This window comes from Salvelinus namaycush, chromosome 20 (genome assembly GCF_016432855.1).
Source record: "Salvelinus namaycush isolate Seneca chromosome 20, SaNama_1.0, whole genome shotgun sequence".
NCBI classification, from domain to species: Eukaryota; Metazoa; Chordata; class Actinopteri; order Salmoniformes; family Salmonidae; genus Salvelinus; species Salvelinus namaycush.
The window spans coordinates 33,980,067-33,995,982 of record NC_052326.1 but is presented as its reverse complement, the minus strand read 5'-3'; the positions used below and the strand labels follow the sequence as shown (position 1 = coordinate 33,995,982).

Sequence of the window (15,916 nt, the reverse complement as noted above, 5' to 3'; positions counted from 1 at the left end):
GCTTAAAATACACTCCACAGTGTTTTACTCCCTTGATGTCTTTAATTCAATTACATAGAACACATTAACATATCTGGCTATAAAGAGCATACAGACCGATATCAAGACATGCAAATTAACACATTAAAATCTGTACCAAAAACATGTACTGCACACACAAACATGTGAGCATGCACAGTGATCACATACAATACCGGTCAAAAGGGTTTCTTTATTTCTACACTCTTGGCATTCCTCTCAACCAGCTTCACCTGGAATGTTTTTCTAACAGTCTTGAAGGAGTTCCCACATATGCTGAGCACTTATTGACTGCTTTTCCTTCACTCTGCAAGAGTCCAACTCATCCCAAACCACCTCAATTGGGTTGAGGTCAGGTGATTGTGAAGGCCAGGTCATCTGATGTAACACTCTCCTTCTTCAAATCAAATTTTATTTGTCACATACACATGGTTAGCAGATGTTAATGCGAGTGTAGCGAAATGCTTGTGCTTCTAGTTCCGACCATGCAGTAATATCTAACAAGTAATCTAACCTAACAATTTCACAACAACTACCTTATACACCCAAGTGTAAAGGAATGAACAAGAATATGTACATAAAAATATATGAATGAGTGATGGCCGAACGGCATAGGCAAGATGCAGTAGATGGTATAGAGTACAGTATATACACATATGAGATGAGTAATGTAGGGTATGTAAACATTATACACTGCTCAAAAAAATAAAGGGAACACTTAAACAACACAATGTAACTCCAAGTCAATCACACTTCTGTGAAATCAAACTGTCCACTTAGGAAGCAACACTGATTGACAATAAATGTCACATGCTGTTGTGCAAATGGAATAGACAAAAGGTGGAAATTATAGGCAATTAGCAAGACACCCCCAATAAAGGAGTGGTTCTGCAGGTGGTGACCACAGACCACTTCTCAGTTCCTATGCTTCCTGGCTGATGTTTTGGTCACTTTTGAATGCTGGCGGTGCTTTCACTCTAGTGGTAGCATGAGACGGAGTCTACAACCCACACAAGTGGCTCAGGTAGTGCAGCTCATCTAGGATGGCACATCAATGCGAGCTGTGGCAAGAAGGTTTGCTGTGTCTGTCAGCGTAGTGTTCAGAGCATGGAGGCGCTACCAGGAGACAGGCCAGTACATCAGGAGACGTGGAGGAGGCCGTAGGAGGGCAACAACCCAGCAGCAGGACCGCTACCTCCGCCTTTGTGCAAGGAGGAGCACTGCCAGAGCCCTGCAAAATGACCTCCAGCAGGCCACAAATGTGCATGTGTCGGCTCAAACGGTCAGAAACAAGACTCCATGAGGGTGGTATGAGGGCCCGACGTCCACAGGTGGGGGCAGTCCTCCTCCTTGCACAAAGGCGGAGGTAGCGGTCCTGCTGCTGGGTTGTTGCCCTCCTACGGCCTCCTCCACGTCTCCTGATGTACTGGCCTGTCTCCTGGTAGCGCCTCCATGCTCTGGACACTACGCTGACAGACACAGCAAACCTTCTTGCCACAGCTCGCATTGATGTGCCATCCTGGATGAGCTGCACTACCTGAGCCACTTGTGTGGGTTGTAGACTCCGTCTCATGCTACCACTAGAGTGAAACCACCGCCAGCATTCAAAAGTGACCAAAACATCAGCCAGGAAGCATAGGAACTGAGAAGTGGTCTGTGGTCACCACCTGCAGAACCACTCCTTTATTGGGGGTGTCTTGCTAATTGCCTATAATTTCCACCTTTTGTCTATTCCATTTGCACAACAGCATGTGAAATTTATTGTCAATCAGTGTTGCTTCCTAAGTGGACAGTTTGATTTCACAGAAGTGTGATTGACTTGGAGTTACATTGTGTTGTTTAAGTGTTCCCTTTATTTTTTTGAGCAGTGTATAAAGTGGCATTGTTTAAAGTGGCTAATGATACATTTATTACATCAAGATGGCAAGATGCAGTAGATGGTATAGAGTACAGTATATACATATGAGATGAGTAATGTAGGGTATGTAAACATTACATAAAGTGGCTTTGTTTAAAGTGGCTAGTGATACATTTATTACATACATTTCGTGAACAGGCAGTGGCTCAGGTGGTTGTTGTCTTTGATGATCTTTTTGGCCTTCCTGTGACATCGGGTGGTTTAGGTGTCCTGGAGGGCAGGTAGTTTGCCCCCGGTGATGCGTTGTGCAGACCTCACTACCCTCTGGAGAGCCTTACGGTTGTGGGCGGAGCAGTTGCCGTACCAGGCGGTGATACAGCCCAACAAGATGCTCTCGAATGTGCATCTGTAAAAGTTTGTGAGTGTTTTTGTGACAAGCAGACATTGAGTGTGAGGTTATTTTCCTGACACCACACTCCGAGGGCCCTCACCTCCTCCCTGTAGGCCGTCTCGTTGTTGTTGGTAATCAAGCCTACCTGTCGTCTGCAAACTTGATGATTGAGTTGGAGGCGTGCATGGCCACGCAGTCATGGGTGAACAGGGAGTACAGGAGAGGGCTGAGAACAAACCCTTGTGGGGCCCCAGTGTTGAAGATCAGCGGGGTGGAGATGTTGTTACCTACCCTCACCACCTGGGGGCGGCCCGTCAGGAAGTCCAGGACCCAGTTGCACAGGGCGGGGTCGAGACCCAGGGTCTCAAGCTTAATTACGAGTTTGGAGGGTACTATGGTGTTAAATGCTGAGCTGTAGTCGATGAACAGCATTTTTACATAGGTATTCCTCTTGTCCAGATGGGTTAGGGCAGTGTGCAGTGTGATTGCGATTGCGTCGTCTGTGGACCTATTGGAGCAGTAAGCAAATTGGAGTGGGTCTAGGGTGTCAGGTAGGGTGGAGGTGATATGGTCCTTGACTAGTCTCTCAAAGCACTTCATGATGACGGAAGTGAGTGCTATGGTGCGGTAGTCATTTAGCTCAGTTTGAGTTTGAGTTTATTTTTATTTTTACAGGGACAGTGCACATTAATCAACGTTTCAGTAAAAGTGCCGGTTTTAGCCAGCCGGCTAATTTTCAACCGCAGTCCCTGGGCAGGTTATTAAAAACAATTACAATATAGACAATAGCAACATAGAACAAGCAAGACATAGCAACATAGGACAAGCAAGACATAGCATACAGACAGAGCAACATAGGACAAGCAAGACGTAGCATACAGACAGAGCAACATAGAACAAAAAGCAGCAAGACAAAATTCATAAAAGCAACAAAGTGTTTCCACACCTCACAAGCTACAGACAACAGACAACATGGAAAGCGGCAACACACAGCTAGGGACCATGTTCACAAATCTGATTGACCTTTAGCCATGTCTTCAAGCATTTTGTGAAAGTGTGATATGTGGTGCAGTTATGTGTGTCTGATGGCAATGTATTCCAGACATGGGAAGCTCTCACAGAGAATGCAGATTTACTAAAGGTGCTTTTCCTTAGGGGAACTATACAGTCACCTCTCATGGCAGACCTTGTAGATCTGCTGCCATATGTTTGGGTTTTCTGTTTAACAAAAATACTGAGTGGAGGGGGAGCCGAGCCATTTAGGATCTTGAATACAAGACATGCGTCGGTGTATTGCACAAGATTTTCCCAACTCAGGAGCTCATGCTTTCTGAGGATGTAACAGTGATGATGGCTATTGGGCTTCCTATCAAGCACTTTGAGAGCCTGTTTGTAGACAGACTGAATAGGTTTTAATGTTGTACAGCAAGCTTGGGCCCAACTAGTCAAGCAGTATGTTAAGTGGGGGAGTATCATAGATTTGAAGTACAGTTTTGCTACCTCTGTAGTCAAACAATTTCGTATAAATCGGAAATTAGCTAGGTTGAATTTGGTTATTTGAATTACCTTTTTCACATGCTTTTTAAAAGAAAGGTTGGAATCAAGTATGATGCCAAGGTACTTAAAATCAGATACCACCTGGAGCTTCTCCCCTGACACAGACATCTGGCTCAGTAGCATCTGTTGCCCTCTTTGTGAAGAACATGCAAACAGTTTTTTTCACATTGAGATGCAAACACGAGTCACTGAGCCACTTTGTAACCTGGACCATTACAGTAGTGAGTTCGTGCAGCTTGTTGTTTGCTCTTTGCATGCACATATATCACTGTATCATCTGCATACGTTAGAACTTCAGACCCAGTACAGACAGAAGGCAGATCAATAATGTACAGGCTGAACAGGAGGGGCCCCAGTATTGACCCTTGGGGCACGCCCACATCATAGCTAAGAGTGGGCGACAGCTCATTGCTCACTCTGACACACTGAGTTCTGCCTTCAAGGTATGATTTCATCCATCTCAAGGCATCAGGGGAAAAGTTGAACTTGGATAATTTTGTGATGAGAATCTCATGGTTAACAGTATCAAAAGCCTTCCTTAGGTCCAGAAACACAGCCCCAACAGCACCCCCTTTGACCATCTTGGACTTCACATTTTCCAGAAGAAAGCAGTTGGCCATTTCTGTGGAGTGTTTCGCTCTGAAGCCAAACTGCATGGAGTGTAATGTGAAGGGGCTGTTGTTGAGGTGGGCAATCAGTTGTTCTGCTACACACTTTTCAACAACCTTTGACACCACAGGTAGTATACTAATGGGCCTGTAGTTACTCACGTCAGCAGGGTCGCCTGATTTAAAAATGGCCGTTATTATGGTCGACTTCCATACCCTTGGAAACACACCGAGACCAATAGATGTGTTGGTGACCTTAGTAATGGGGCCAATGAGTGACTCTTTGTAGTTTTTAAGAAAGGTAGAGTCCATCCCAAACACATCTTTGGCTTTAGAGTTCTTTAGTGAGCTAATCACCTTGTTCACCTTTGACTAAGAAACCTCCCTTATGATGAAGACAGGTTGAGTGTCATTCACTAACACTGAGCCCAAGAAACCAGTGGAGGGGTTCTGTGTCAGTACCCTGACAGAGTCAATAAAGTAGGAATTGAAGGCTATTGCTATTTCGACTGCATCCTGTGTTAGATTGTTATTCACCATGATTTCTAGTCTTTTTGCAGTGTTAATATGGTCTTTCCCTGTTAACTTTTTTAGATTCTCCCATATCAATTTAGAATTTCCCTTTGCTTCACCAATTATGTTAATAAAAAAGTTTGCCTTGGCCTGTCTGATTTCTTTCATCACCTTATTTCTCAACATGGTAAACCTACGTCTGTCATGCTCTAATTTAGATCTTAGGGCTATTTTTAGAGCATAATCTCGTTCTTTCATCAATTTCCAGATTTCTCCATTTAGCCAAGGAAGAGTGCTCTTTTGGCCAGGTTTGGATTTGATTTTCTTTAGGAAACCATTTATTGTAGTCTGGATTGTGGATAGAAAAACTTGACTATCAGCTTCCACGTCTGTATAGGACAAGAGATCATTCCAGTTAATTCCCTTAATTGCGCTTTCAAAATAGCTTAATTCACTCTTAGGTATTCTTAGTTGATCCGGCTTTCTAACAGTAGAATGGTTAAACCTGCTCTTAGACAGCTTTCTGGCTATAAGTGTCAGATTATGATCAGACAGCCCAGTAACCATATTGAATGATTTAGTCACTCTCTCTGGTTTATTACTGAACACCAAATCAATCTGTGTTTTAGAGCAACAAGTCACCCTGGTTGGCCCTTTAACTAGCTGTGTAAGGTCAAAGGTATTAGTGATCCGTTTGAGGGTTTTCCTACAACACTTGTCTTCATAATTAATGTTAAAATCTCCCATTAAGATGACCTCTTTCCCAAAATCACATTCCCTAAGCATGTTATTAAACTGATCAAAAAACACACTTTTGGTGGAAGGTGGCCTATACATTCCAATGAGGGTAAAAGACATTTGGGGAGACAGTGTAACGTTCAGGCCAATACATTCTAGTTCATTATCACATGACCACTCAATTTGTTTACATCGGATATGTTCTTTAATGTAAATCATCACACCCCTCCTCTTCCTTCAATCCTGTCTCTCCTGAAAACATTGTAGCCAGGCACAATCAAAGCAGCATATGGAGAGTTTTTATGGAGCCATGTCTCTGAGAGGCAGAGAAAGTCAAGGTTGGAGTCTGTGAGTAGATGTTGAATTTGATCACTTTTTGGAATGACACTACGAATGTTCAAGTGCCCCCCTAGTAGTCCCTTGGGCTTAGCTCGTGGGTCCCAGATGACTCGAGAGTGATTGACACATTGAAAAAAGTTCAATTTTCTGTGTTTTCTGACGGCTGGGTTTAGGCCGTTTTGTTTCGTTTTGATTAGGGGCAGTTCGGTAGCGCAATTAACAATCCCTCCCGCCTGCACTGGATGCGGGGAACTAATTAAAACAGCTTGCGTACCAGAAGCAGAGTCAGGAATCGCATATAGCGACTCTGGTATGTTTGAAGAGTCAAAATCTATCCTGGAGCCGGGTGAGTCGAGAGAAACCATAGGACCATAGCACTCACCCACCTCCACAGCGGCGACGACCAGTGGACGAGGCCATCCACCGCTCTCCATTCCGGTGCGTATCGCTGGCTCTGTGATATTGGGCCCAGGATTGAGTTGCACATCCCCGGAGAGCAGGAGGGTAGTGAACAGGTAGTTTAACAGTTTCCGATAAATGTTGGACTTGTGTTTGTTACGCCTAAGCGGTTCAGTAGAATAAGGAGCGAGATAGACTTGGCCATTATTCAGAACATTATGGTATGCTGTGTACTGTCCGCTCCCGTGGAACGGTGAACCAATGTGTTTGGTGTTGATATTCTCCGGTAGTAGACTGATTGTGTCATCCCAGCAAGGACGCACTGAGATTATCAGTAGAGCAGCTACATAACTGACAATCATGGCAGAGTACTGGAGATAAAACACATAATTGCGCTTTAACTCTTTGCATGAGTTACTTAGCTGGGATCGGCGTACACCTGATGGTTTAGATAAAATTACAGCATTCGAATGAGAAGCGGCACCTGCCGCACCACCCTGTCTTCCGTCCGCCATTTTTCCGTCCGCCATGTTCTCCTTCCGTTTCCGTTTCCTTAGCTTTCTTGGGAACAGGAACAATGGTGGCCCTCTTGAAGCATGTGGAAACAGCAGACTGCGATAAGGATTGATTGAATATGTCCGTAAACACACCAGCCAACTGGTCTGCGCATGCTCTGAGGGCGCGGCTGGGGATACCGTCTGGGCCTGCAGCCTTGTGAGGGTTAACACTTTTAAATGTTTTACTCACGTTGGCTGCAGTGAAGGAGAGCCCGCAGGTTTTGGTAGCAGGCAGTGTCAGTGGCACTGTATTGTCCTCAAAGCGAGCAAAGAAGTTGTTTAGTTTGTCTGGGAGCAAGACATCATGGTCCGCGACGGGGCTGGTTTTTCTTTTGTAGTCCGTGATTGACTGTAGACCCTGCCACATACCTCTCGTGTCTGAGCCGTTGAATTGCGACTCCACTTTGTCTCTATACTGACGCTTAGCTTGTTTGATTGCCTTGCGGAGGGAATAGCTACACTGTTTGTATTTGTCACCTTGCCCTGATTAAAAGCAGTGGTTCACGCTTTCAGTTTTGCGCGAACGCTGCCATCAATCCACGGTTTCTGGTTGGGGAATGTTTTAATAGATGCTGTGGGTAGAACATCACCGATATACTTTCTAATAAACTCGCTCACCGAAACAGCGTATTCATCATTGTTGTTGTTCGACGCTATGCGGAACATATCCCAGTCAACGTGATCGAAGCAATCTTGAAGCGTAGAATCCGATTGGTCGGACCAGCGTTGAACAGACCTGAGAGCAGGGGGCTTCCTGTTTCAGTTTCTGTCTATAGGCTGGGAGCAACAAAATGGAGTCGTGGTCAGCTTTTCCGAAAGGAGGACGGGGGAGGGCCTTATATGCGTCGCGGAAGTTAGAATAACAATGATCCAGGGTTTTGGCAGCCCGGGTCGCACAATCGATATGCTGATAAAATTTACGGAGCCTTGTTTTCAGATTAGCCTTGTTAAAATCCATAGCTACAATAAATGCAGCCTCAGGATATGTGGTTTCCAGTTTACATAGAGTCAAATTAAGTTTGTTCAGGGCCCTCGATGTGTCTGCTTGGGGGGGGGAGTATACACGACTGTGATTATGATCGAAGAGAATTCTCTCGGTCGGCATTTGATTGTGAGGAATTCTAAGTCAGGTGAACAAAAGGACTTGAGTTCCTGTATGTTGTTATGATCACACCACGTCTCGTTAATCATAAGGCATACACCCCCGCTCTTCTTCTTACCAGAGAGATGCTTGTTTCTGTCGGCGTGATGCGTGAAGAAACCAGGTGGCTGTACTGACTCCGATAGCGTGTCTCGAGTGAGCCATGTTTCCGTGAAACAAAGAACGTTACAGTCTCTGATGTCTCTCTGGAAGGCAACCCTTGCTCGGATTTCGTCTACCTTGTTGTCAAGAGACTGGACATTGGCGAGTAGTATGCTCGGGAGCGGTGCGCAATGTGCCTGTCTTCAGAGCCTGACCAGACGACCGCTCCGTCTGCGGCGCCGTTGTTTTGGGTCGCCGGCTGGGATCCGATCCATTGTCCTGGGTGGTGGGCCAAACAGAGGATCCGCTTCGGGAAAGTCGTATTCCTGGTCGTAATGTTGGTGAGTTGATGTTGCTCTTATATCCAATAGTTCCTCCCGACTACAGGAAAAGGAGCACCGAGCACGTCCCCATTCTCATCGACGGGGCTGTAGTGGAGCAGGTTGAGAGCTTCAAATTCCTTGGTGTCCACATCAACAAACTAGATTGGTCCAAACACACCAAGACAGTCGTGAAGAGGGCACGACAAGCCTATTCCCCCTCAGGAAACTAAAAAGATTTGGCATGGGTCCTGAGATCCTCAAAAGGTTCTACAGCTGCAACATTGAGAGCATCCTGACCGGTTGCATCACTGCGGTACGGCAATTGCTCGGCCTCCGACTGCAAGGCACTTCAGAGGGTAGTGCGTACGGCCCAGTACATCACTGGGGCAAAGCTGCCTGCCATTCAGGACCTTTACCCCGGGCAGTGTAAGGCTTCTCAACAGTTTTTACCCCCAAGCCATAAGACTCCTGAACAAGTAACCAAATGGTTACCCGGACTATTTGCATTGTGTGTCCCCCAAACCCCTCTTTTACGCTGCTGCTACTCTCTGTTTATCTTATATGCATAGTCACTTTTAACTATACATTCATGTACATACTACCTAAATTGGCCCGACCAACCAGTGCTCCCGCACATTGGCTAACCGGGCTATCTGCATTGTGTCCCACCACCCGCCAACCCCTCTTTTTACGCTTCTGCTACTCTCTGTTCATCATATATGCATAGTCACTTTAACGATACCTACATGTACATACTACCTCAATAAGCCAGACTAAACGGTGTCTGTATATAGCCTTGCTACTGTTATTTTCAAATGTCTTTTTACTGTTGTTTTATTTCTTTACTTACCTACACACACACACACACACACACACATACCTTTTTTTCGCACTATTGGTTAGAGCCTGTAAGTAAGCATTTCACTGTAAGGTCTACACCTGTTGTATTCGGCGCACGTGACAAATAAACTTTGATTTGACTGTATGTAATAAAACCTAAGATTTCCTGGGGTAACAATGTAAGAAATAACACATAAAAAACAAAATACTGCATAGTTTCCTAGGAACGCGAAGCGAGGCGGCCATCTCTGTCAGCGCCGGATGTTAGCCCTTACACAGCCTGGAGGTGTGTTAGGTCATTTTCCTGTTGAAAAACGAACGATAGTCCCACTAAGGGCAAACCAGATGGGATGGTGTAACGCTGCAGAATGCTGTGGTAGCCATGTTGGTTAAGTGTGCCTTGAATTCACAAAGACACGGCGGTTGGAACCAAAAATCAAAAATTTGGTCTCATCAGACTAAAGGACAGATTTCCACCGGTCTAATGTCCATTGCTCGTGTTTCTTGGCAGAGGCAACTCTCTTCTTATTATTGGTGTCCTCTAGTAGTGGTTTCTTTGCAGCAATTCGACCATGAAGGCCTGATTCACACAGTCTCCTCTGAACAGTTGTGTCTGTTACTTGAACTCTGTGAAGCATTTATTTGGGCTGCAATTTCTGAGACTGGTAACTCTAATGAACTCTGCAGCAGAGGTAACTCTGTGTCTTTCTTTCCTGTGGCGGTCCTCATGAGAGTTTCACCATAGCGCTTGATGGTTTTTGTGACTGCACTTGAAGAAACTGACCTTCATGTCTCAAAGTAATGATGAACTGTCATTTCTCTTTGCTTATTTGAGCTGTTCTTGCAATAATATTGACTTGGTCTTTTACCAAATAGGGCTATCTTCTGTAGACCACCACTACCTTGTCACAACACAACTGATTGGCTCAAACGCATTAAGAAATAAAGAAATTCCACAAAATAACTTTTAACAAGGCACACCTGTTAATTGAACGCATTCCAGGTGACTACCTCATGAAGCTGGTTGAGAGAATGCCAAGAGTGTGCAAAGCTGTCATCAAGGCAAAGGGTGGCTACTTTGAAGAATCTCAAATATAAAATATATTTTGATTTGTTTAACACTTTTTGTTTACTACATGATTCCATATGTGTTATTCCGTAGTTTTGATGTCTTCACTATTATTATACAGTGTAGAAAATAGTAAAAATAAAGAAAAACCCTTGAATGAATAGGTGTGTCCAAACTATTGACTGGTACTGTACACACACACACACACACACACACACACACACACACACACACACACACACACACACACACACACACACACACACACACACACACACACACACCTGGGCTCCCGGTTCTTCCTGACGAGGCTGACGAAGGTGTCTATCTCTGCAGCGGTGATGTGCTTCTCCAGCAGCTTGCGGTTGTTGTGGAGCAGGGCTGTGATAGTGTCCTCAGCTAGAACATCATAACCGATCTGCTTCTGCATGAAGCGAAACTGCTTGGCTATGTACTCCTATTGGACAAACACAGCCCCTGATCTTAGTCAAACATTATCCCAACATTGGGATTGTGGTCCTGTGTGGCTCAGTTAGTAAGCGCATGGCACAAGCACCGCTAGGGGTTGTGGGTCAGATTTCTGCTGGGTCCAACCATACGAAAATCTATGCACTCAATGGATAAAAGTGTCTACTAAATAGCAAATGTTACATTGATGCCATGCTATTGAATGAGGTCAAATAAATAATCGTGAATCAGGTCAATCAAATAATGTAAACTCTGTTGAATGGTTAGCCACTTTGATTTAGAGTTTTAATGACAATGTGTTCATAGTGTGATCCAGGTTGCTACTAGTTCACTAAGACTATGCGGCAGGTAGCTTAGTGGTTAGAGCGTTGGGCCAGTAACCCGAAAGGTTGCTGGATCGAATCCCCGAGCTGACAAGGTAAAAATCTGTCGCTTCTGCCCGAGCAAGGCAGTTAACCCACTGTTCCCCGGGCGCCGAAGACATGGATGTTGATTATGGCAGCCCCCCGCACCTCTCTGATTCAGAGGGGTTGGGTTAAATGCGGAAGACACACTTCAGTTGAAAGCATTCAGTTGTACAACTGACACGATATCCCCCTTTCCCATTGTTGTCTCAGTATTCCTGACCTAACCTTCCCACTCATTACTTCAACAATTAATTTAATGTAGGCTAAAGTAATTTCTTAGTATTCATTGTAAGATCAAATCTAAGATTCCCCACGTAAATTCCACAGATTTCCTTACAATTCTCCCATGGGTAATTTCCCAATTTTCCTGAAATTGTTCAACTGGACTGACCAGTGTAACGTCATTAGATTACAGAGAGAATGGCGGTCCCTGCTAATGGAGACAGTATTAGTGCGGCAGTATCAAAGGCCTCCAGCATTCATCTGAGACAGAGCCTTTCCACAGACATCAGACAGCCTTCCTCCTTCAGCTGAATTCAGCCACCATTCCAACAATTACACAGTATGTGAAAGTGAGAGCAGAGAGACATCCTTCTGTGTCTGTCTGAGTGTATATGGACAATGCAAGTTATTTCTCTAGGAGTGCGATCGTGTGTGTGTGTGTGTGTGTGTGTGTGTGTGTGTGTGTGTGTGTGTGTGTGTGTGTGTGTGCGCGTGCGTATGTCTGAGAGCGGGGGTGCATGTCTTGCACCCTGGGAGGGAGGGATGGGGTCGTGGAAAGTTTGATGAAGGCAGAATGTGAGTATAGTTGACACACTGACTGAACACCACATTCAATTACAGCTCTCTATGAATGGCATGGTCTTTACATTAAAGGGAGACTTCAGGATTTTGGGCAGTGAAGCCGTTTATTTACAGTTGAAGTCGGAAGTTTACATACACTTAGGTTGGAGTCATTACAACTCGTTTCCAACCACTCCACAAATTTCTTGTTAACAAACTATAGTTCTGGCAAGTCAGTTAGGACATCTACTTTGTGTATGAAACAAATAATTTTTCCAACAATTGTTTGCAGACAGATTATTTCACTTATAATTCACTGTATCACAATTCCAGTGGGTCAGAAGTTTACTAAGTTGACTGTGCCTTTAAACAGCTTGGAAAATTCCAGAAAATGATGTCATGGCTTTAGAAGCTTCTGATAGGCTAATTGACATCAGTTGAGTCAATTGGAGGTGTACCTGTGGATGTATTTCAAGGCCTACCTTCAAACTCAGTACCTCTTTGCTTGACATCATGGGAAAATCAAAAGAAATCAGCCAAGACCTCAGAAAAGAAATTGTAGATCTCCACAAGTCTGGTTCATCCTTGGAATCAATTTCCAAACGCCTGAAGGTACCACGTTCATCTGTACAAACAATAGTACACAAGTATAAACACCATGGGACCACGCAGCCATTATACCGCTCCGTAAGGAGACGCGTTCTGTGTCATAGAGATGAACGTACTTTCGTGCGAAATGTTCAAATCAATCCCAGAACAACAGCAAAGGACCTTGTGAAGATGCTGGAGGAAACAGGTACAAAAGTATCTATATCCACAGTAAAACGAGTCCTGTATCGACATAACCTGAAATGCCGCTCAGCAAGGAAGAAGCCACTGCTCCAAAACCGCCATAAAAAAGCCAGTCTACAGTTTGCAACTGCACATGTGGACAAAGATCATACTTTTTGGAGAAATGTCCTCTGGTCTGATTAAACTAAAATAGAACTGTTTGGCCATAATGACCTTAGTTATATTAGGAGGAAAAATGGGGAGGCTTGCAAGCTGAAGAACACCATCCCAACCGTAAAGTACGGGGTTGGCAGCATCATGTTGTGGATTACTTTGCTGCAGGAGGGACTGGTGCACTTCACAAAATAGATGGCATCATGAGGTAGGAAAATTATGCGGATATATTGAAGCAACATCTCAAGACATCAGTCAGGAAGTTAAAGCTTGGTCGCAAATGGGTCTTCCAAATGGATAATGACCTGAAGCATACTTCAAAAGTTGTGGCAAAATGGCTTAAAGACAACAAAGTCAAGGTATTGGAGTAGCCACCACAAAGCCCTGACCTCAATCCCATAGATAATTTGTGGGCATAACTGATAAAGCGTGTGGGAGCAAAAAGGCCTATAAACCTGACTCGGTTACACCAGCTCTGTCAGGAGGAATGGGCCAAAATTCACCCAACTTATTGTGGGAAGCTTGTGGAAGGCTACCCGAAACATTTGACCCAAGTTAAACAATTTAAAGGCAATGCTACCAAATACTAATTGAGTGTATGTAAACTTCTGACCCACTGGGAATGTGATGAAAGAAATGAAAGCTGAAATAAATAATTCTCTCTACTATTATTCTGACATTTCACATTCTTAAAATAAAGTGGTGATCCTAACTGACCTAAGACAGGGAATTGTTACTAGGATTAAATGTCAGGATTTGTGAAAAACTGAGTTTAAATGTATTTGGCTAAGGTGTATGTAAACTTCCAACTTCAACTGTACTTCTCCAGAGTCCGATTAACTTGTGGACACAGTCTATGTCTCTGCGTGCAGTTTGAAGGAAGTTGTTAACTAGTGTTAGTGTAATTGAAAAACTAGGGTTTGTACATCGACTGGAAGTCTATGGTGACTGCTTGCAGGACACCCCTTCAAATTAGTGGATTCGACTATTTCAGCCACACCCGTTGCTGACAGGTGTATAAAATACAGCACACAGCGATGCAATCTCCTTAGACAAACATTGGCAGTAGATTAGTCTTACTGAAGAGCTCAGTGACTTTCAACGTTGCACTGTCATAGGATGCCCCCGTTCCAACAAGTCAGTTCGTCAAATTTCTGCCCTACTAGAGCTGCCCCGGTCAACTGTAAGTGCTGTTATTGTGAAACCACACACAAGCCTAAGATCACCATGTGCAATGCCAAGCGTTGTCTGGAGTGGTGTAAAACTCGCCACCATTGGGCTCTGAAGCAGTGGAAACACGTTCTCTGGAGTGATGAATCACACTTAACCATTGGGCAGTCCGACGGACGAATCTGAGTTTGGCGAATGGCAGTACAACGCTACCTGCCCCAATGCATAGTGCCAACTGTAAAGTTTGGTGGAGGAGGAATAATGGTCTGGGGCTGTTTTCATGGTTTTGTCTAGGCCCCTTAGTTCCAGTGAAGGGACATCTTAATGCTACAGCGTACAGTAACATTGTAGACCATTCTGTGCTTCCAACTTTGCGGCAACAGTTTGTGGGAAGGCACTTTCCTGTTTCAGCATGACAATGCACCCGTGCACAAAGCAAGGTCCATACAGAAATGGTTTGTCGAGATTGGTGTGGAAGAACTTGGCTGGCCTGCAGAGCCCTGACATCAACCCCATCGAACACCTTTGGGATGAATTGGAACGCCGACTGCAAGCCAGGCCTAATCGCCAAACATCAGTGCCCAACCTCACTAATGCTCATGGCTGAATGGAAGCAAGTCCCCGCAGCAATGTTCCAACATCTAGTGGAAAGCTTAACCAGAAGAGTGGAGGCTGTTATATAGCAGCAAAGGGGGACCACCTCCATATTAATGACCATGATTGTGGAATGAGATGTTGGAATGAGGTGTCCACATACTTTTGGTCATGTAGTGTAGCATAGATTTCCAGTCATTGCACTAATGCTAGTTAGCATCGGCTCATGAAACTACCTCTAACTTCCTTCATACTGGATGCAGAGACATAAAAATGTTATCCATGAGTTGATCTTACTATGGGGAAGTAGATACAAGGCTTTTTTGCCAAACTCCCAAAGTATCCCTTTAAGTGCCATCAGACAGTATTTAGGCTAATTGCATAAGTGCTGTGGCTTGATCTATAGGCTATGGGTTAAGACTCGGTCTGCTGGAACACTGTCCAGAACAGCATGTGAAAACAACCCCTATTCCCTTAATTTACTGGAGCCTGTTAGGGCCTGCAGGCCTAAAGGAACTAGATACTGTAGGTGTATAGAAGCCAAATGGTGATGACTCCACCTAGACCTCCAATGAACTAAGGGGAACTTCAATCATATTCCTTAACCTCATCTAGTATCTTCAGATCAGCAAACATTGAAAGGGTTGGGGTTAGGTTAAGGGGCTAGGGATAAGGTTGGGGGTAGTGGTTGTTTTGTGACCAGACCAGTCATGCAACCTGTCATGTGTGTCCTTGTGTGGCTTTAGAAGGACCAGACCAGTAGGCCTTGACCGTTACCACGTTGCTGTACCTGGTTCTTGCGGTAGTCCTGTTGAGAGTGGCGTAACACGCGGTAACACAGGCGACAGATGTGTCTGAAGGGTGTGTGGCGCTGGTCAGCCAGCTCCTCCAATCGCAGCATGGGCCCGTCCCCGCTGTCTGTGAATGGAGCCTGCAGTAACTTGAAGATCTGAACACAAAATTCCATCAGTTGGATGATGTTCCATCAGGTTAAGAAAATGTGTTTGGTGAAGGATGACAACGTTCGTTATATAGGTTAATAGTAGACAAAGGAGCTTGCTGCAAAATGTATCCACATTGAAAAAAGGAATCAAGT

General features: G+C 44.6%; 1 protein-coding gene across 1 annotated transcript in view; it reads right to left on the bottom strand.

The window, feature by feature from the left end:
• The window catches only part of LOC120065278 (inositol 1,4,5-trisphosphate receptor type 1-like), a 169,000-nt gene that overhangs the window by 104,769 nt on the left and 48,315 nt on the right, over positions 1-15,916 (bottom strand). Inside the window, exons 16-17 of the mRNA XM_039016143.1 lie at positions 15,611-15,769; positions 10,738-10,910 (exon numbers count right to left, since the gene is read on the bottom strand). Of these exons, the coding sequence (XP_038872071.1) occupies positions 10,738-10,910; positions 15,611-15,769 (332 nt within the window). The remainder of the gene's footprint in view (positions 1-10,737; positions 10,911-15,610; positions 15,770-15,916) is intronic.